Source organism: Peromyscus eremicus, chromosome 8b (assembly GCF_949786415.1).
Source record: "Peromyscus eremicus chromosome 8b, PerEre_H2_v1, whole genome shotgun sequence".
Taxonomy (NCBI): Eukaryota; Metazoa; Chordata; class Mammalia; order Rodentia; family Cricetidae; genus Peromyscus; species Peromyscus eremicus.
The window spans coordinates 12,959,616-12,982,585 of record NC_081424.1 but is presented as its reverse complement, the minus strand read 5'-3'; the positions used below and the strand labels follow the sequence as shown (position 1 = coordinate 12,982,585).

At 37.8% G+C, this 22,970-nt stretch overlaps 1 protein-coding gene across 3 annotated transcripts in view; it reads left to right on the top strand.

Annotated features, from left to right (window-relative positions):
- The window catches only part of Rev3l (REV3 like, DNA directed polymerase zeta catalytic subunit), a 153,610-nt gene that overhangs the window by 37,590 nt on the left and 93,050 nt on the right, over positions 1-22,970 (top strand). For all 3 annotated transcript variants that reach the window (XR_009380972.1, XM_059272524.1, XM_059272525.1), the window contains 3 exons: positions 7,673-7,862; positions 18,663-18,737; positions 20,391-20,551. Coding sequence is in view for 2 of the 3 variants with exons in the window: in XM_059272524.1 (XP_059128507.1) it covers positions 7,673-7,862; positions 18,663-18,737; positions 20,391-20,551 (426 nt within the window). In the remaining variant the exon portion in view is untranslated. The remainder of the gene's footprint in view (positions 1-7,672; positions 7,863-18,662; positions 18,738-20,390; positions 20,552-22,970) is intronic.

Genomic DNA, 22,970 nt, shown 5'->3' with positions numbered 1-22,970 from the left:
TTCATGCACCCTTCCTGTTTATTTAGATCCATTGCTTATGATGCCATTCACTTCTTCATTCTTAAAAAAAGAATTTATTTTCAAGGAGTGTAGATGTGCTCTGGCTATTGTTAAGAGGGTGCAGTCTATGGCTGCTTGGCACCACAACTATATACTTGTGATGAGAAAAACATGTGATAGGAGTGTGTATTGGAGAAAGCTACTTACCTGTGGCATCTAGGAAGCCTGGAGAAGAGGAGCTGGGAACCCATCCCCTTGGAGGACATGTATCCAGTGACTTAACTCCTTCCACTAGACTCCACACCCTAAGGATTTCTGTCACCTTCCAGGAGTGCCATAGGCTGAAGACCTCACCTCAACATGTGACATTTGGGGGGCATTCAAGATTTAAACTAGAAAACGCATTTCAAAATAAGGTTGTCTCTCTTTATTACTGAGTTAATAAGAGTTTTTATCCTAGATAAAAATTACTTATTAGCTGCAAGGTATGCATTTTCCCCTTCCCATTCTGTGGGCTTTTGAAAATTTCTTGTTGAAATATAAATTTGAGGTCCTTTAGTATTCAGCTACCATACAGAATAGTTGAACAATTTGCTAAGTTTATTGATGATGTTAATTGCCCTTGGTCTTTTGTTTCTGAAGGAAAACTCATGTTTTTTAATTTTTAAAAATTTATTTGTATTGTTTTATATGTATGAGTATTTTACATGCATGTGTGACTGTGTATCACATCTGTGCCTAGTGCCTGTGAGGATTCCTTGAAATTGGAGTTTCAGACAGTTGTGAACTGCCAGATGGATGCTGGGATTTGGACCTTAGGTCTTCTGGAAGAGCAGGGTGCTCTTTACTCCACTGAGCCCCTGAAAATCCAGACATTTACAGAAACAATTTAACTAGATATGTCTTTCTTGATTTCTTATCACCATTGTTTAAAGTATCTAAGATGAACTTTAAAATCATAATCAGAATGCTAGTTTTACTTTGAATCTGATTATCTTTACATTGAAAACCCCAAAAATTAATGTGTGTGATCATTCTGGCCAAAATATATGAACAAAATTTTTTCATTCACAAGCTAGAATTTTATTTTTGCCTAAGGTTATCAAACATTAGTTAATTTAATGACATTTATTATGAAGTGTACATTTTCTTAGAGATTCAATCTTGAAACTGCTGTTAGCTGTTTGTTTGTTTATTTAAGAACAGATGTTACAAAAAAGAAAATGGTATGTCACAGTGTAGGGCTTTCGGCAGTATGCAAATTGAGTTTTATAGTTACTAAAATTCAAGATTACTTATTTCTTTTGTATTACAATAATTTTAAATTAAATGAGCTTTCAGGTATTCAACAACTTTCTGATATATTAACCATTAAAGAATACTTACACTATATATAATATTTTGCTCTTCTGTTGCAGTTGTTCAATCTAGAAACAGAGTCCTTAATTCACTTCATTCTAACTCCCGTGTGAAAAGAGGAAGAATAAGGGCATTATGTTTTTATTGTTGGCATTTGAAAGAAATCATAAGGAGAAAATGAGATAAGAATAAAACAGTTTTCTAACGGGGTCAGTGGCAAGTCCTCTTCCAAGGCATTCCAAGGCTTTTGGGCTCACAGGAAGGCATAGTGGCACCGGTATGAGACAGCTGGTCATGTGTGTTCCCCTAAAGAAGCAGAGATGGCTGATCCTCAGGTTACCTCCCTCCTGCTGTTTACTGTGGGCGGGGGGCCCAGCTTAGGGTGCTACTCACAGCTGGGTAGGTCTTCTCAACTCAGTTAAAATGCACCTTCAAAGACATACCCAGAGGTTTGTCTCTTAGATGATTCTAGACCCTGTCAAGTTGGCAATCAAGATTAACCATCACAGCCACTGAGTGGAGTGTTATAGACTGAAATAGAGTATGTCTTACACTACCATCAATTCTGTATAGTTTTATATTTCCCATTTAGTAGTTTGTTTCTTATGTGTTTTGTCTTTTTGTACCCCTATTGCTGCCTTACATGGTAAATATGTGTTTTTAGTATGTTCTTTTATTTCCCTTATGTTTTTTTATATAGTTTTAAGATTATTTTCTTCGTGGTAATTTTACTTCCCATCTTAAAGTGGTGGTATTTTACTAGCCCTGTGTAATTTACTGTACAGTTTTGCTCAGCTGGATGCAGTCTTTCCTCCTTTCTTTGTGCTGTTGTCATCAGAGTCCATCTTTCTACCTCAGAACGCCCGGTAGCGCTTTATCGTCTTGTCTGTCGTATTTATCTATGCAGTCACCTTTCTCCTTGCTCCTTAATTGTGTGCATTTCAGTCACTGCACATTTCCATTGCTGCCTGGAATAAAACGCCCTTTGGTTAATTTTGCTAGAAACTGGATTCTTTGGTGATTTTTTTTTTCCCTTTGATAACTCTGTCATTCCCACTACCTTTAAGACTCGGTGGTTTCTAAATAAGCGATCTATGAATCTCACTGAAGCAATTTTGTATGTGATGACATTTTTCTTCTGCCACTTTAAAATATGTCTTTGTCATTTGGCGGTTTGATTATATGTTCAGATGTGGCTTCTTTGAGTTTATGTTATATTAAACCTCCTAGGTTTTTTAATGCTCATTTTTAATTAAAAATTTGTTAGTCATTGTTTCTTCAAATATTCTCCCTGCTTCTCTTTTCTAGCCCTTCTTTCTGAGGCTCACACTGTGTTTGCAAATGGCAGGCTTGCTTGATGGCATCCCAAAGTTTTCTGAAATTGCATTTTAAAATTCATTTTTATTTCTCATATTTGAGAATTTAAATTGATCTATTTTCAAGTTCACTTTTTTTTTTTAAGCTAGTTCAATGACAAGACACCAGTGGTGCTCAATATTTGAACAGTCTTCCTGGAGATAGACTTTGATGTCCATGCTAAGGATCTAGTGTAAAGGGGACCGCCACTCTTCTTGCATGTCAATCACTGGTGCTTCTGACTGGCCAGCTGTAAAGTGAGGTTCCCATGACCTACTGTCCTCATGTCTCGTTAATTGCTAGAGCATCTGACAGAACTCAAACAGTTCATCTACTGTACAGAGTATGGTGAGGGTGCAGGGGAATGCACAGATTCGGGAGGTAAGCAGGGAATGGCAGGCAGAACTTATTCCGTCTTACGGCATGTTTCCCTCCAGGAACTTTGGTTGCTGTGTCCTCATATGGGAGTTGTCACTCCACCGTCAGACCCTTTGTCCTCCCTGAAGTTAGGGCTGGGACTGAAAGTTCCCACCTCCCTGATTGTGCTTGACTTCTCTGGCAACCAGCTTCTGTGTGGGGAACCCCGGGGACTAGTTATCTAGTTAACACAGAAAACACAAAGGAATGGCTAGGTGTGTGGTTTGGGAGTAAAGCACTGGCCTAGCCAGGTCCTGGGGTTTCATCAACAGCACTGTGCAGTGAACAGAAACAAAGACACATCACTGTGCGGATACAAGGGTTTTAAGAGCTATGTCCCAAGAACCAGGGACATAGAACAGATATGTATTTTTCCTTGTATCACAAAATCTTTCTTAGGTAATTTCAGTTATTTTTCTTTTCAAATCCAAAGTTTTTGTTTAGTTCATTTTCATAGTTCTGTGTTTTCACTGATACACATATCAAAACATGTGCTGTAAAATTATTCCATTTTTATTATAGATTATACCTTAATAAGATTTCTGGAGACAAGGAAATAAATGTTTCCTTAGATCCACATGTCACCTAGAAATAGCCAATACCCTAAAACTTTAAGAATTTAAGATAATTTATTAAATTAAAATACTTATTTTGGTTAATTTTACAAAAATATTCTTAAAAGAATGCTGTATGTGTACCATCTTTCAGTGTAGTGTAGTGGCTAGGTTTCTGGACTGAAGGCAGGTTCTTTACTAGGCTGCAGGTCTGAAGCACCAGTTATCTACGTGTAGACTTCTCAGAGAAGCTTCTGATTTTAGACTGCTTTCTCTCAGTTGAGCCTAACCCCGACTAATGAAGTTGAAATAGAATAGTTTATAGAATTGTTTAGCTCTGATAAGACTGCAGATGTGTGGTCCCACACACTTATATGAGGTAGCGCTGTTGTAAGGCAACTGATAGGATCCGTACCTTGTAAAGAGAAGCAATGCTATTATAGAATCATAGATTTTACAGTAAAAACTGCTGCTATAAAGCCCTTGATTTACATACTTACTTTTGTACAAGTCTCTTTAACTTTTGAGTTTCTTGTTTTGTTTCTCCTCATTTTCTCTTCTATGATACCCATTCCATATTAGAGCTGTTAGTATTATGCCAAGGAACTCATGTGTAGTTGTTTGGTATGTGTGACGCACCAAGCCGTCCCTAAGGACCAGAGAAAGGCAGATTTGTGTTGATACAGTCAATATGGCTGTGAATGGACTGAAAGTATTCAGAATGGGAAATTAAATAAACTGGAATTCTTATCAGATCATAGGCCCCTTTCTTCCTATATCACAGTTTTCTTGGATTTTCTTTTCTTCAGATTCGTTTAGGCTTTTACTTCATTCTTTTGTCCCTGAACAATTATTCTATTTTGTTGGACATTCTTTCATTTTGTAAGTATTTAGTAAACACATTGCATATGTTTTATGCTTGAGTCCTGAAATTACTGTGTTCCTTCAAACATAAACAGTTCCTATGAAGGCCCAAAGTTTTTGTCAGCAAATAAGTCAAGGAAACAACAGTTTTAAACAAAACAAGAACTGAGAAGTTAAAAGATTAAGGAAGCCAACATTAACTTTTTTTAGAAATTGAGTGTTTAAATTAATGTTGAATACAAAGGTGATTGGTTTCAGAGTTTGTCAATCGGCTTTTAAATCTAACTTCAGTTACTAAAATGCTATATGCCTTAGACCAGTGGTTCTCAACCTGTGGTTCGCGACCTTTTGGGGTCACATCAGATATCCTGTATATCATATATTTGCATTATGATTCTTAACAGTAGCAAAATTACAGTTATGAAGTAGCAATGGAATAATTTTATGGTTGTGGGTCACCACAACATGAGAACTGTATTAAAGGGTCGCAGCGTCAGCAACATTGAGAACTTAGACTATGTTAACCCATGTGATCCTTGGCAAAGTTGCTTCTAAGTTTTAGAAAGAAATAGGTGTACATTTAGCCTGGTGCCTTCTACATTGTTTCTACCTTTTTCCTAAATAATATATTCCCAAATTTCTGTAATTCCACAGCTTCTGAATACAAAAATAATTTCTGACTTCTACTAAGCAGAAAATGTGAAAAGTGGTATACAGTTGTTTTTAAAGATACTTCATTAATGGAAATAAAAATTTATAATGTTCCTTTAAGCATTTTAACTAAAATTCCATTAAGATACATGGATCATCACAAAGACGTACAGTTACTTGTGACATGTTACTAGTGATTCTGTAAATCACTGGTCTTGAATTTATTTGTCAAGTTACAGGAAACATTTCTATGTCTCTACATCCTTCAACCTCTAGTTTAGGATATTTACTGTTAACTCAATTGTGGTTTATATGTACGAGGGTAGTTTTTCAAACTTTCATTCATGAGCTATTTAGAAAGCATGTAAGCAGATCATCAATAGATTGATATCGTTTCTTTTTCTTTTTTTTTTCTTTTTTCTTTTTTTTTTTTTTTTGGTTTTTCGAGACAGGGTTTCTCTGTGTAGCTTTGCGCCTTATCTGGAACTCGCTTGGTAGCCCAGGCTGGCCTTGAACTCACAGAGATCCACCTGCCTCTTGATATCGTTTCTTAAGATCCACTCATCATTATAATCAATTTTCTTTATTTGAAGAATTTTAAACTATAATTTTAGGAAATAATTTTATTTAGAAATGAATTTACTACATAATTTGCTTTTAATTTAAAATAATTTTTTATTCCTCTGAAATTAAGTTTTATAACTGCTGGTACAAGTAGAAACTCAATTTCCAGTGCAGTGACAACACTTTTTCTAAGTTTTCAAAAATAGGATGGCTGGTGGTCCAGATCAGAATATTGCAGCCCACAGCTTCTTCTGTAGATCGGTGATAGAGGACTTGCCTCACACACTTGAAATCCTAGTTATCAAAGTTCGGTCCCAGTACTAAAGTAATAGTCAGAATGTTGTGGCCTAGGAATTCTAGATCTTATCTGTTGTGGAACTGACCTTTCTAGTATTGCTGTACTTTATAGAATCACTTCTAAATGTGTTGTTTCTGTTTATAACAATACCTTAAAAATCGGACGGGTGGATGTGGTGGTATACACCTTTATTCCCAGCGCTCTGGAGGCAGAGACAGGTTGGGTCTGTGAGTTCCAGGACATTCAGGGCTACATAAAGAGACCCTGTCTCCAGGGTGGGGGGCAGGGAGACCAGTATTATTTATAATAAAATGTCCATAGTATTTTCTGTATGTTTTCTATAAATTTCAGCCCGAAATGGGAAATAGTGATCAATAAAATAGCCACTGCTACCAAAAGAAAAGGCCAAGTGATCAGAGTGAGGAAAAGGTAATGGATAGAAAGAAGCTTGGAGATTTTTCTGACAGAAATAGCTCAGTGGTAGTGATTGGCAGCAAGAGAAATATGGATGTGTTCTCCCATCACTGCTGTTCTCTGTTTGAATCAGACAAATGGCATGTGGCCAAGATGAGCTAAGGCCAGTGCTCTGAGGATAGGACCACTCCATTGCCCTGCCAGACTCAGGGAAGTCATGGTGCCTCTGCCTTGTGTTTCTGTTGTAATTTAACCTCGTCAAGGATTTTGGTTTTGTGGCAGTTTTTTTCTTTCCCTTCTCCTTTTGAGTCTTACTAGTATTTCTTTCTTTTCAAAAAGAGACTTAGTTTTTATTTATGTGTATGCATGAGAGCATGCATGAATTTATGTGCACCACATGTGTGCAGGAGCTCATGGCGGTCACAAGAGGATAGGTCCTGGGAACTAAACCCAGATCTTGCAAGAGCAGTGAATACTGAGCCATTTCTCCAGCCCCACATGCCTTTCTTTATCTTGGCTGTGCCCAGGTAGTGTGCTGGTGAGTCGGTACTGTTTTTGCATCTGAAAACTGCAGTCTTGGAGGTTTCTCACTTGTGGGTCCCCCACCCCCATCACATTGTATCTCCCTGTAAAACCATTCCATCAAATAGGAAGTTTAAATACGCAGAAGTCCATTTCTATTACATACAATTGATCCATAAGTTGTTTTGTTTTCTTCCTCACAGCAAAATTTTATCCTTACTTCTCTTTCTAGTCCCAATAGCAAAATTTCATACACTGGAACTACTTGTTTTCTCCTAGAGCTATCTCTGTCTTAGGGAAATTTCTCAGGTAAAAACATTAATGCAAAGATGTAGTCATTGATTTTAGTAAGTGTTCAGTGAATTTTTTTAAGCTTTATAACACCATGATTCAATGAGATAACATAAAACTAGTCAGATTGTAATAATAAAGTAGCTACATATCTTTTCACTAAAACTGTACAGCATTTAAATAATATACTACAGTGCTTATGATTACAAAATGCTTACAAATGTTTTATGATTAAATATGGTTAAGATAGGTGGCTATAGACTAATTTTCTTCTACCTTACATAAGCTATATCGCCGTTAGAACATTTGAATGACTTGAATTCTGAATGTTATATTGTTACATGTGTCTCAAGACTAAACTTTATAATGTGTTACATTTTAGGTCAGAAGACATGTCTTCATCTACATGGCATCTTTCCTTACCTCTATGTGCCATACGATGGTTATGGACAGCAGCCAGAAAGCTATCTTTCTCAGATGGCATTCAGTATCGACAGAGCACTTAATGTGGCTTTAGGCAATCCATCTTCCACTGCTCAGCATGTGTTCAAAGTGTCATTAGTATCAGGAATGTAAGTATATGATAATATCCTTTAAATTTTGCTTCTCTGTATTTCTTTTTTAATTAAATTAAAATGTTATTTTAATTAGAGGAAAACACTCAAATGAAATGTATTTTGTTCATATTTGTTTTACTTTCATAATACTGTAGCAACGGTAAATTTCTTTTTGAAGCTTTGCAAAGTAACTTTTTACTGGAATGAAAAATAAATGGCTACCAGTTGTTTTTGTTTTAACCTTTCCCATTTCTCTGCTTCCTTGAACTGAAGACATTCATGTAATTCGTATTTACTTTATGGCACCTTTTCTGTATATACTATTGTAGGTCCTCAGAATGTTGCTCTGCTTCTTATCAGTGTACCAAACACCTGAGATAATCACCTTATAAAGAGAAAATATTTCATTTGGTTTATGTTTTATAGATTCCATTTATATGTTCACGATCCATTGATCTGGTTGCTGTGTCAAGAAAGTACATCATTACAGGAACATGTAGCTGAACAAATGACTCACCATAGGCCATGAAACAGGGAAGGAAAAGGAAGAGAGTAGTTCTTTAAATCCCTTTGAGAACATGCTCCTAATGACTTAAAGACCTCCCACTAGACTATATTTTTTTTTTGTTGTTGTTTGTTTGTTTGTTTTTCAAGACAGGGTTTCTCTGTGTAGCTTTGCGCCTTTCCTGGATCTCGCTCTGTAGACCAGGCTGGCCTCGAACTCACAAAGATCCGCCTGGCTCTGCCTCCCGAGTGCTGGGATTAAAGGTGTGCGCCACCACCGCCCGGCTAGACTATATATATATATTTTTTTTTTTAAAATTTTTATTTTGCAATACAATTCAGTTCTACATATCAGCCACAGATTCCCTTGTTCTCCCCCCTCCCGCCCCCCTCACCTTCCCCCCAGCCCGCCCCCCATTCCAATCTCCTCCAGGGCAAAGCCTTCCCCACAGACTGAGATCAACCTGGTGGACTCAGTCCAGGTAGGTCCAGTCCCCTCCTCCCAGGCCGAGCCAAGGGACCCTGCATAGGCCCCAGGTTTCAAACAGCCAACTCATGCAATGAGCACAGGACCCGGTCCCACTGCCTGGATGCCTCCCAAAAAGATCAGGCCAATCAACTGTCTCAACCACTCAGAGGGCCTGATCCAGTTGGTGACCCCTCAGCCATTGGTTCATATTTCATGTGTTTCCGTTTGTTTGGCTATTTGTCTCTGTGCTTTATCCGACCTTGGTCTCAACAATTCTCGCTCATATAAACCCTCCTCATTCTCGCTAATTGGACTCCTAGACTATATTTTTAAAGATACTTTTTCAGTAGTGCCTTTAACTCATGGACCGTTGGAAGATATCCAAGATCTAGACCATTTTACTTGTATATTACTAAACAAAACAAAAATCCTTAGAGGTTATATTCTAATAGCAAGAAAAAGGTAATAACCAGTACATATTACATGAAATAGATTTATTTATCTGTTACATGGTAGTTGGTATAGAAGAAGATGTAAAACACTTTATACGAATATACGACTTGTAACAGTTTTAGATAGGATGCTCAGAAAGGATCTCATTGATAAGATCAGTGATGTTGCTGTCACATGGATATAAGATGTAAAAGAGTAAAATGGAAGTAAGTAGGAGTCCAGGTTGCTGGAGTGGAAGAAGTAAGGAGAGGACAGAAGGAGAGTAGGTGGGTATGTGTGAGAAGACGATCATGTAGACCACTAATTTTCAAGGTACAGTGTCCATACTTTGGCTTCTACTATCTCTAGCATTGGCTATATTTGATTTGACAGTTGTGAGATTGTGGTTCTCAAATCTAAGGACAGGGATTGCACCTGAGCAGTGGCATGGGAAAATCCAGGGCTTTCCATATGCTACTTTTACCCACCCTCTGACTACAGGTCTCTTATTTGGGGACTGGAGAATTCTACAGTAGCTTTGCTGTATTCTTTCTTTTTGAATTACACTGCAGTGGAAGACAGCTCCCAGCTCCTGCCTCTGTTTCTCCTCCTGTACCTTGGATCCCATCAGTAGCTAAGGCTGATGGTCATCCCCAGCCTCTTTGTCTCTCTGTTCATCTCCTTTCACGAGTTCTCCCTAATACTTTCCAGACACTGCATTTCTTTCTCAGAGCGCTTGCACTGAATGAGATACTCTGTTGATTAGGGACCAGCAATCTGTATTTTAATAAGCTTTCTGTCAATTCTGATGTATACTCAAATTTGAGAGTCACTACAAGAGGCTATTCTGTGAACTTGGAATTTTCTTCTGAGCTGCGGCATGGTACTGAGCAGCCAAGGTATGACTTAAACTAAGTAGAGTTCCTTTAGCAACTGTACAGGGGAACAGAGATTTAGGAAGATGTGGGTAGAGAAGCAGGAGGTGCAGTAGGACTATAGCGTCAGTCTAGGTAATAAAGTGTGGTAGCTTGAACTAGGGTAGTGTAGCAGCAAGGAAGTAATGCGAAGATCAGCTTCTGGATACATACTGAGGGTTGTTGAGAGAGAGAGAGAGTTGTGAGATATGTCAAGAATGACAACAGAACTTTTTGTTGCTCAGAATTTTGAGTGTATTGGTGGAACATTTTGGAGGAAAGATCTGGTGGCCATGCTTGGATGTTTTGGGTTTATATGTCTGTATGATCAAAGTATAGACCTTACATTTTTCTACTTTGTTACATCTTAATCTAGACTTCCTTTGTATTTTTTAGTTGGATTCTTTTTTTCTATAGTCTCACTCCAAATCAGTAAACAAAACAAAATCCACTCTTCTCAAAATGTAATTGGACCATAGTGCTCATGAAATAAAGCTTCAACTTTTTTTTTTTTTTTTTTTTTTTAGTAACCGTAGCTCCATGCCTGACCTCTGTCTACCTCCTTTTTGTTGTTTTCCATCCAGAGACACTGATCTTTGTTTTCAGCTCTGTGTATACTAGACTGTTTTCCACCTGAGTTCTTTGTACAAGCATGACTACTTTAAGTCATGGTCATCAATATTCTATATATTAGCCCATTCTTCGTTTACTTTAGCACTTAACACAACTGTTTTAATTTTTTTGCTCTTAATTTTATGTTTTCCCAGTAGTTTATAAGTTCAGTCAGAGAAAGAACCATGTTTTCTTGTCTATTAGTACACACTAGAACCTTTTCATAATGTTGAACACCTTATTAGCCAGAAGAGAGACAATAATAGGATGTAGATATTGCTGTGGATAAGATACAGCTACAGATACTGAGAGAGTGCTTGTTAGGAGGACATGGTTATAAAGGCTGAGAAGTTACAGTAGTCCGAATGCTGAAACCCTGGGGTGCCAGTTCAAGTCTAAAAAGCTTCAGAAACAGAAAGGTCAGTGGTATAACTCTCATCTCCAGGCTGTTGATGGGAGTTCTAGAAACAAACCAGAATCAAGATTTACGAGAGCTGGAGAACTTGAACCTGTGGTCACTAATAAAAGAGAAAAATTGTATCCCAGTTCTGGAAAAAGGAGAGAAAATCACCTTTTCTGTGTCTTTTTTTGTTCACAGTATGATTTGGATGGTGCTCACCTGCATGTAGACAAATCTTTCTTACGTATTCCCTAACTAAGCAAGCTAAAATTATTCAGAGACCTTCATGATTAAAAGAAATAGAAGACAATGTATAGAATTCCTAAGCTATATTTTGGGGCAATATATATGAAACCAGAATCACAAATTTCCAAATAATTTTGGTTTAATAGTTAAAGACTTAATCAGTGTCTGAAATAAAGAGACTAATTGGAAAAAAAAATTGTTAGCAAACAAAGACAAAGCAAAGATAATATGGACCACATTAACGGAGGTTTTCTTCCCATTTATTTGGGTAACGTTGACCTGTCTCCTGAGAGCTGTGTGAAAAATACCACAACAGTAGGAAAAATTTGGAATTTACCAATAAAAAAATGAGATTTCATCTGTATTAGTCAAGATTTTCTAGGGGAACAGAATTGATAAAATTTATATACACGGGGCTGGAGAGATGGCTCAGAGGTTAAGAGCATTGACTGCTTTTCCAGAGGTCCTGAGTTCAATTCCCAGCACCCACATGGTGGCTCAGAGCCATCTATAATGAGATCTGGTGCCCTCTTCTGGCATGCAAGGATACATGGAGGCAGAATGTTGTATACATAATAAAAATAAATCTTAAAAAAAATCGATATACACATATGAAGGGGATTTGTTAGAGTGGCTTACAGGAAGAGTCTACTCAATAGTTGTGCAGCCTATGAAGCTGGTTGTCTCAGCTGATCTTCAGTGTATGCTGAGTCCTGAAGAAGTAGACTGAAGGAGTGAGTGTCTCAGCAGTAAGATGTAGGAACTTGCCGATGAGATTGAGGGCAAGCAGGCAAAAAGCTTCTTCCTTCCACATCCTTTATAGATTTAGGGTGAGTCTTCCTTCTTCAAATGGTCTAATCAAGAAAAATCCCTCACAGGTGTGCCTACCTGCTTGGGTTTTCAGTTAGTTCCAGATGTGGTCAATTTGGTACCCAAGAACAGCCATCACAGTGCCATATGTCTTTTATCCCTTTCTTCATAGAAACAGCAGCAAATTATAGGAGCAGTAGTGTTGTACCTCACAACCTTTGGCCTCTATATGCATGTACACACATGTATACTACACACATGTGCACACATATGTGAGCATACATGCCACATGCACAGGAAGAGGTAGTGAGTATTAGTTATTAAAAAAATGATAGAGGTGGGATGATGAGATGACTCAGTGGTTAAGAGCATTTGTTATTGCAGAGGACCAGGGTTCAGTTCCTAGCACCCAGAACATGTGTCTCACAGATGTGTAGCTTCAGTTTCAGGACATCCAATCTGACACTTTCTTCTGGCTTCATTAGACACAAGGCACATCTGTAGTTTACTCACATACACATAAAATAAATAAATCTTAACAATAAAGGGTAAAAGATAGAGTTGGTCAGGGATTACAATTCTGAGGGAGGTGAGTTAAGCTGAGATCTAAATGAATACCGAAATGAAGCTATGCAAAAGCCAGGAGCAGAGCTTTCCAGGCTGAGGAGATAGTAAGCAAGGGAACACATGAAGAAGGATCAGATACAGTAGGGGATACATGGGGAAGGATCAGATACAGGGATACATGGGGAAGGATCAGATACAGGGATACATGGGAAGGATCAGATACAGGGATACATGAGGAGGATCAGATACAGGGATACATGGGGAAGGATTAGATACAGGGATACATGGGGAAGGATCAGATACAGGGATACATGGGAAGGATCAGATACAGGGATACATGAGGAAGGATCAGATACAGGGATACATGGGGAGGATCAGATACAGGGAACATATGGGGAAGGATCAGATACAGGGATACATGGGGAGGATCAGATACAGGGATACATGGGGAAGGATCAGATACAGGGATACATGGGGAAGGATCAGATACAGGGATACATGGGGAGGATCAGATACAGGGATACATGGGGAGGGATCAGATACAGGGATACATGGGGAGGATCAGATACAGGGATACATGGGGAGGGATCAGATACAGGGATACATGGGGAGGATCAGATACAGGGATACATGGGGAGGGATCAGATACAGGGATACATGGGGAAGGATCAGATACAGGGATACATGGGGAGGATCAGATACAGGGATACATGGGGAGGGATCAGATACAGGGATACATGGGGAGGATCAGATACAGGGATACATGGGGAGGATCAGATACAGGGATACATGGGGAGGATCAGATACAGGGATACATGGGGAAGGATCAGATACAGGGATACATGGGAAGGATCAGATACAGGGATACATGGGGAGGATCAGATACAGGGATACATGGGGAAGGATCAGATACAGGGATACATGGGGAGGATCAGATACAGGGATACATGGGGAGGATCAGATACAGGGATACATGGGGAGGATCAGATACAGGGATACATGGGGAGGATCAGATACAGGGATACATGGGGAGGATCAGATACAGGGATACATGGGAAGGATCAGATACAGGGATACATGGGGAGGATCAGATACAGGGAACATATGAGGAAGGATCAGATACAGGGATACATGAGGAGGATCAGATACAGGGATACATGGGGAAGGATCAGAATCAGCAGGGGATCAAATGGACAGCCTAAAGTGGTTTTAAATGGCCAGGGAAAAAGAATAGTGAGTGATAATGACAAGATTAAAGTGAGAGACAAGGATGAGATGGAGGCACATTTTAGATGTTGGGAACTAGCAAAATAAAAATTTTAATACAAATTACTTGGTAACAGTAATACAAATAGCTCTGACCCAGAATATGAGAAGTTTTTAAATTTTTAAAACTTTATTATTGTATGAGTATGTATGCCGTGTCTGGTGGGTATGGGCACTTGTGTGCTGTGGCACATATATGGAATCAGATAACCTGGGATGTTGTCTTCACCTTCTGCCTTGAGTTGAGACAGATAACCTCAGATGTTGTCTTCATCTTCTGCCTTGAGTTGAGACAGAGCTTCTCTGTTGTATTTTTCTGCTGTGTGCTAGGCTGCATGTGCTGGCCCATGAGTGTCCAGGGATTCTCTTGTCTCTGCTTCCCTTCTTGTAGGAACAGTGAGATTACAGACACCCGTGTCGTGCACCTGGCCTCACATGCATTACTGGGATTTGAACTTAGGTTCTTGTGCTTTTGAATGGCAAGCACACATTGAGTCATCTCCCTAACTCCTTGTTCATGTATTGTTCTAACTATATCATCTTTGAAAAATCACAGTTTATCAGAGGCATTAGAGTTTTTGGTCCTCCTAAAATCATACGGAAACCTTAGCTGCTTCTGCTTTCATTTGAAAACTTCTCTCCTTAGTATGATCATCTGAATCTCCCTTTTCTTGTTAGTCTCATATCCTGAGGTAACACAATAGGATGCTTAAGCCTCTAAACAGTTATTTATTTGGTTATTTAGTTGGGGGGCAGTGTCAGAGGACAACTCAGGGAACTTGGTACTCCTTCCACCATGTGGCTTCCAGAATTTAAACTTGGGTCATCAGGTTTGGCGGCAGACACCCTTAACCACTGAGCCATCTTACCAGCCCCATTCAAGCTCTTAATTTCCAGTCTGTTCAATTTTCACTGGATTCATTTGATATGTATAGATGTTAAAGACATCAGCTACTAAAACGTGTCATGTGTTGACATACACATTTATATACAAAACACACACACATGTGAGTGCATATATATGATTATATACTTTGCCTCTCCCTAGTAAACTTGTGAAATTAATAGACAAAGCTGTGTAAGGAAGGTCATATAAATGCTGTTAAAGGGCACGGCAAGAGTGATGGCAATAGTCTACATTGGTTTGGGGTTTCTTGGACTTCCCATCTAACTTGAAGGGAGGCACTGCTTGCCTTCTGCTTCTGAAGTGGAGGGCATTGTCTCCTCTGCTGTCCTCAGTTTTTGCTTTTGTTAAAAAGCATTTCTTGAGCTGGGTAAGAATGTTTGCTGTCCAAGCATGTGGACCTGAGTTTGGATCTCCAGCACCCGCATAAAAATCTCCGTGTGCATGTCTATATGTATGCTTATAACGCCAGTGTTTTGAGGGGCAAAGACAGAAGAATTGCTGGGACTTGCTGGCTGTCAGCCTGGCTCCAAGTTCAGTAAATAGCTTAGTTACTGTTCTATTACTGTGCAGAGACATCATGACTAAGGCAACTCTTATAAGAGAAAACATTTAATTGGGGTCTTGTTTACAGTTTCAGAGGCTTAGTCCATTCTCATCATGGCAGGGAGCATGATGGCAGGAAAGCAGGCGCTGAAGTGGTAGCTGAGAGCTACACCCTGATGGTAAGGCAGAGGAGGAGGAGAGAGGGAGAGAGAGAGAGAGAGAGAGAGAGAGAGAGAGAGAGAGAGAGAGAGAGAGAGAGAGAGAACAATGCTGGGCTTGGCATGGGCATTTGGAACCTCAGAGCCCACCCCCAGTGACACACTTCCTCCAACAAGGCCACACCTCCTAATCCTTTTAATACTTTCAAATAGTGCCACTCTCTGATGACTTAAGTATTCAAATAGTATGAGCCTATGGGGTCATTCTTATTCATACCACCACAGTAAGAGTTCCTGTCTTAAGCGAATAAGGAGATGTGTGATAGAACAGAACACCAGATGTCCTCCTAGATCCAAAGTACGTGCAGGTACATGTACCCATGCACAAGTGCACACACACTTTCCTTTGCTTCTGAAAATAGCTTTGGTGGCTATGGTATTCTTCATTTTACTGCAACATATTTTTTGGAAGGTTTATTTTTTAATCATGTGTGAGTACACATGTGTGAGTACCTGCAGAGCCATTGGATTCTCCTAGAGCTGGAGATTCAGGCAATTGAACCAAACTCTGCAAGATCAGTACACATTCTTAACCATTGAACCATCTTCCCAGCCCCCGTATTTTTACTTTCTGTTTTATTTTAAGCATCTGCAGCATTTTGGGTTTTGTTGGAGAAACTGAGGAAGGCACACAGTCCTTATTTGTAATAGTTTTCCTCTGGCTGCTCTATTCCATTCTGTTTTCTATTCACAGTACTTTTCTCCTTCATGTGTCTGCCTGTGTGGTGCTAAAGATAGAACACAGGGCTTTGCACATACCACACAAGTACTTTACCAACTGCACCCCGGCCCAGCCCTTGCTGGATAGAATACTCGTGTTTGGCAGGGTTTTGTTTTGTTCTGTTCTGTTCTGTTTTGTTTTTTAAGAACTTAGATCACATCTCTTTCTCCCCTGGACTGTAACATTTCTCCTGGGACTTCTGCTTTTATCCCAATGACTTAATACTTTCCTTGTTTTAACTTTGTCTTTGAATTTTTAGAATTTTGATTATAATATTCCTCAGAGAGATGCTTTTTAAATAAGATACTTTTTAAGTCCTTTAAGCTTTCTGGATGTGAATATCAGTATCATGTAGCTAGGTCTACTGTAAACTGACCCTCTTGACTTTAACCTCAACAATTGCCTGACCAATGATAACATTTTTAATCACTTATTTTGTTTGCTAGATTTTTTCTTATGCTTTTCCCCTTCTGTTCTGAAATCTCATAAAATGAATATATAAAGTGTCAACATCTTTTTACTTTTAAAAACCTGACTGGATTATTGCAAAAGAACTATCTTCAGGCCCAGAAATTCTTCTATAACTTCTACTGTTGAGGTTCTCAATCAACTAGATACTTAACTTCACTTATTATTTTTTTAATCTTCAAAATTAATTTTTAGGGGGTTCCAATATATATCGCTTCAATAATTTTATTTTTAATTTTTTTTATTAATTTTCCCAGCCTCTTTACTTAATGAATTTCACAGTTATGCCTTGAATTATCTTCCTAAGTTTATTTGTCGGTTTTTCCTTAATATTATATGAAGTTTTTCAGAAAAATTCATTCTCTTGAGTTTTTTGCCAAGTAATTAATTTATTTCCTTCTTTGTATTCTACTAGATAATTACTGTGCTCCTTTGGAAGCACCGTGTTTCATTTTTATTTTTCATTCTTCTTTATGCTGGTATTTGTGCATCCGCTGACTTAGTTCCCTGTGCCAGTTTGTGGGGTGACTTTAGTAGTAAGAGACTTTACTATCATTTTGATTGGATGTGCCATGCTGATTTGTGTTCCAGTGTGACAAGTTTCTATGTATGTATTCAGCTTTTCGATTGTAATCAACACCAGCAATATCTGCAAGTCTCTGTAGGCCACAGCGGTTGTGGGATAGCACTGCCAGCAAGAAAGCCATTCCCTTAGGTTGGGCACAGCTGCAAACATGATATGCGTGTATGTTTTTCTAGATCAAGACAGGGCTGGACCACTCGGTTCTTCATCCAGGTGTAGCATGCCTACTCGAAGATGCATGTCTGTGTTTAAGGGCTACACAGAGATGAGTGGTACTGTCAATGCCTGAGAGCTACATCTGTGACTTAATTGGACCCCTAGAGGATGACCTTCCTAGAAAGGTCTCTCCAGCTATTTTCCTTGGGATCAAACCTCTAAGAATAGGCTGCTCTGCTACTTCTTGGCCACAGGAGAATCATCAGATTTGTTTGGTTGATGCCCCAGGGTCCTCAAGCAGGCCAAGCCAAACTAAACAGGAAATGTTGTGGGGACCTCAGTAGACTGAACCAAACACAATTCTAAAGCTACTCTTCTGTTTCTAGAGGTATTAGTCGATAGGTGTATTAGTTACCTTTCTATTGCTGTGGTAAAACACAATGACCAAAGCAACTTATAATAGAAGAGTTTGATGTGGGAGGAGCAGACTGGTCATGGAGTAAGCTTTTAAAGCCTCAAAAAAAAAAAAAAAAAAAAAAAAAAAAAAAAGCCCACCCCCAGTGACATACCTTCTTCAAACAGTTCCACCAAGTGACGACCAAGTAGTCAAACATACGAGCCTATGGGGACCATTCTCAGCCATTCTCATTCAAACCACCACAGTAAACAAGAGGGACTTCTTTCTTTCTAGAGTTGTGATGATTATTGGTAAGGTAGAAGTGGCTTGCTATTCTTTTTGGTCCCTAGTTTTATCAAAGCAGTATTTTTTAAAAAATATTTTAAAATATTTATATATATTTTTGTATTGTAAATCTCTTATATGTAAATCTCTAATATGTTTAGTTGAAAGGTCTTGGGGTATTTTTTAATGTTTTTTGGATAATATTAAATAACTATTAAAGACTGAATTAGGCCAGGTGAGCCTAATTTGGACAGTAAGTTGCATTATTTCATCTCTGAATTACAGAAATATTTTTAAATGTTTTTCTTTTATTTTAGGCCTTTTTATGGTTATCATGAGAAGGAAAGACACTTTATGAAGATCTATCTTTACAACCCTGCAATGGTGAAAAGGTACAGAGCTAAATGAGACCAAAATATCAATGACCATGACTTCAATGTTAGTGAGAACAAGAAAAAGATAGAAGAAAGCCTGTGTAATTTTTAACACCGTTACAGTAGAGAATGTAAAATGTCTGTACATGTGAGTAGAGAGAGTCCCATTGCTTAGGTTGTATAAAGGCTACTTTAAAGGTAGGTCCTCTGTTTATGGCCCCTGTCTATTTCTTTTCTGTCTCAGATGTAGTGTTTGTGTTGAGTTATGTAAGCAGAGATGATAGCTGTGTGATGTAATGTCAGTGCCCTATTGACCCGTCCATATGTTCAAAACTAAAAAGAGATAGCTTCTTGTTGACCCCTTACTAGCTGCTTCATATCTTGAATTTTTTTTTATTTGCTTTTAGTCTACTGCATCTAGTTTATTTTTCCAGTTATTCTAGAACCCATGTTGTTGAAAGCAGGAATGAAACAAACACACACATTTTGTAGTAAATTCACAAGGTTTTTAAATACATGGTAACAAAATATAAATGGCTTTTTGGATGAGTGCTTAATTTTCTTATTCAGGAGAGCTTCTTATCTAATTAATACTGAGTTTCAAAAATTAACCATTTGGTAAGATACAAGCTGAATGTCTCTACGGTGAGTTAGGGAACTCTAAGAGATACAGAACCAAAGATATGAGGTTTGCTCTGAATTAAACTAATTGAGCACCTTACCAAATTTTATATATAAAATATATATATAGAGTGAGTACCCTAATCCCAATAGTGATTTTCTTCTATACACAAGTAAAAACCAGTTTTTGTACAGCACATCCCTACCTTACCTAAAATAGCTTCTATCAAGTACTAAAATAATTTTCCAGAATTATGCCAGGAAAGGACTTTTGTATCAGTTCTCTATTCACTTTTCTTATAACCATGGAGTACAAAAGAACAGTTCTTGGGATTCTTATCATCTCTCACGTACTCAGTGGTAAGAAAGTAAACATCAGTCATTTTTCCTTTTTAAAAATAATTTATCACAGTATTATATCTTACAATCCTTCAAATTTAGTGTGTGTGTGTGTGTGTGTGTGTGTGTGTGTGTGTGTGTGTGTATTTATTTGCTTGTCTGTGTGTGCACCATGAACATAGAGTACCTGAGGAGGTCAGAAGGGGGTGTTTGATGTCCTGAAACTGGAGTTACAGGTAGTTGTAAGTTACTTGATGTGAGTGCTTAAATTGGAAAAAAAGAACTTGTTGGCTTTTAGTTACTTTTGGGAGGGTTGACACGTACAACTCCATCTTGGTGATTTGAGACAGGGTTTTGTCAGGAAGCCTAGACTGGCCACAAACATACCTCCTGCTTCAGCTTGCCAAGTGCTGGGATTGTAGGCAAGCACTGTTATACCCAGTGTGTATTTCTGTAAGTTTTTTTTTTAAAAAAAAGGTTTTAAATTTTTTTCCCCTTTTAATCCATGGATTTTTTTTTTCAATGAGAAAATTTCATTTTCGTTACTTTAAAACTTGGATTTATACATTTAACTTCAAATAAAATACAAATTTCTGGAAATATTGAAATGAAAATTTTGTGTATTAGTTTTTTGTTCTCTATATTTATATAGTCATTGCTTCATTTGATATTTTGAAAACATAATCCTATAACTTTCTTTTTCTAACTTAGGATATGTGAACTTTTGCAAAGTGGAGCCATAATGAATAAATTTTATCAGCCTCATGAAGCGCATATTCCCTACCTCCTACAGCTCTTCATTGACTACAATCTTTATGGGATGAATTTAATAAACCTGGCTGCTGTCAAGTTCCGAAAAGCAAGAAGGAAAGGTAAGGTTAATTTTCAAGTTCAGATTAAGGCTTTGAAACAGGTGCTATTGATTAATGACTTACAAAGAGAGTATGTTTTGAGAAATGAATGCTGAGTGGATAATGAATAAAAAGAAATGCTCAGAGTGGGGTTTGAGATTATCAGGAAAGGCTTTTGAGAGGACATTTTCTGGAGCTCGGGAGATGGCTCAGTAGGTAAGAGCACTGGCTGCTCTTCGAGAGAACCCAGTTTGATTCCCCGCACCCACATGGTGACTCACAACTACATTTAATTCTAGTCCAAGAGATTCAGTGTTCTCTTCAGGCACCAAGCACACAGTGGTAAATAGAAATACTTGCAGGCAAAATACCCATATACATAAAAATAAATAAATCTTTAAAATAATAAAAAAGACATTTTGCTAGTTTACTGAAATATTCACACACTATATAACTCACCTACTCCTAAGGAGACAACTTGAAGGTTTTTCATCTATTTGGAACTATGCAGGCATTGACATCGATTTCAAATATTTTAGTCATCTTGAAGGAAACCTTTTTATATTTTATGACTCTAATCTGCATGCTTCTCAGGTAAGCTTCCCAGTCCTACGACTGCTAAGTAATCAATAATCAACTTTCTGTTTATGTATAGTTACCTATCCTGTATATTTAGTATTAGTAGAATTGTACAATATATGGAAACCTAATTTGTATACTTAGTGTAATTTTCTTAAGGTTAACCACGTGCCATGTACCAGCTCTTCATTCCTTTTAGTGACACAGTAATGATCTGTTGTGTGTATAACCTACTCTTTTTTTGGTCTTCATCAGTTGATGGTCATTTGGAGATCTTTCCTTTTCAGACTCTTGTTAACAATGCTATTTTGAACACTCCTGTACAAAATTTTTTATTTTCAGCATATATTTGTCAGTAAAATTTCTGGGTTCAGTGGTCTAGCTTATGTGGCGGGGGCAGGAGGGGGACAGAGTGAGAGTGCGTGGGGGCAGGAGGGGGACAGAGTGAGAGTGCGTGCACACGTGTGCATACATTCGTGCACATATACTCATGCAGGCAAACACTTTACCTACAAAGTTATCTCTTCTTCCTTTCTATTTCTTTTAGAACATATTGAAGTGGACATTTTTCTTTTGGCTAAAATGTTCTTCCCGATTCTTCCCTCTTTGCCATACTTCTTCACCCAGGAATCAGCATTTTTGTCTCTAAGTTTACCAACTATTCTCCTTTGGTTTAATTTCTTCCATTCCTTCTTCCATTTCCAAACTTTAATGGGCTATATTTTGAGGTTAGTCTCTTTAAAAAATCATTTAAAAGTTGGATAATATTCAAACAGTAGTAAAAACACCAAAGAATTTGCAAATAATAAAAAGTGCAGACCTAAAGAGGTAGTAATATAGTAAGGATGACTTTTGCTCTGAAGACATTTGTTTATCATGGGAAATTCAGAATCTTCTTTGAGGCAACAACCATACTGGTTGTAAGAGAAACCCAAGTCCAGGTCTGCCTGGCAGCTGGAAACTCCAGAATAAGGTAGGACCACCAGTAGATGCTCCCTAACTTGAACACTCTTGAGACATTCAATCCAGTTTGGATATCCTGGGACTAAAACGTTTTCAAATATAGAATGTGATCTAAGGTGGTGCTAATCTGGTAATATATTTAGGTCTGGTTGAAGAAAGTACAAATCCTCCCTAGAGCATACTCTCTTTATATTCAGTGTATGTTCAGTACACAATGTACTAGAATATATTAGAGTTATAATAAACACACCCCAAATCAGCAGAGAATGCAGATGTTGTCATTATTGATGGCTATTGAAAAGTTATCATTTGTAGTATTTATCAAGTAAGGATACTATGTGCAGAGTTCTATTATACAATGTTAAATTCACTAATAGTTTTTTCAATTATTTTTAGCTCTCCAACAGTTAATATCTTTATGTGGAACAATTTAGATGCAATAAAACTTTTAGAAAGAAAATATTTTATAGTGACAACATATACTACATACTACATTCATTTAAATGCATAAAGATTAATGCCTTGAACCCAGTCTGTTACTCCCCTTCAAAGACCAAAATAATTCATTTATTTATAAATTATAATACTAGCTAATAATAACAACCTCAAGTTTTAATGACATTATACTTTTTTCATCTTCTCAGTGACTTAGAGTAATATAAAGTCTCTCATAAGAAACCAGATTTTCTGAATGAATAGTTCTCCTTAGGTCCTAAGAATCCCTACGAAAAAACTCATATAAAGAAGATTGAGATCGGCTTGACTGCCTATTAGCTTTTTTGTGAAAGGATAGCACTGTGGAGCACAGAAATAACTCCACACTCGAAACAGTTCATATATAGTCACCTTAACTTTGACAATGATACTGTGGTACTTCAGTAGAGAAATAGCTTGCATA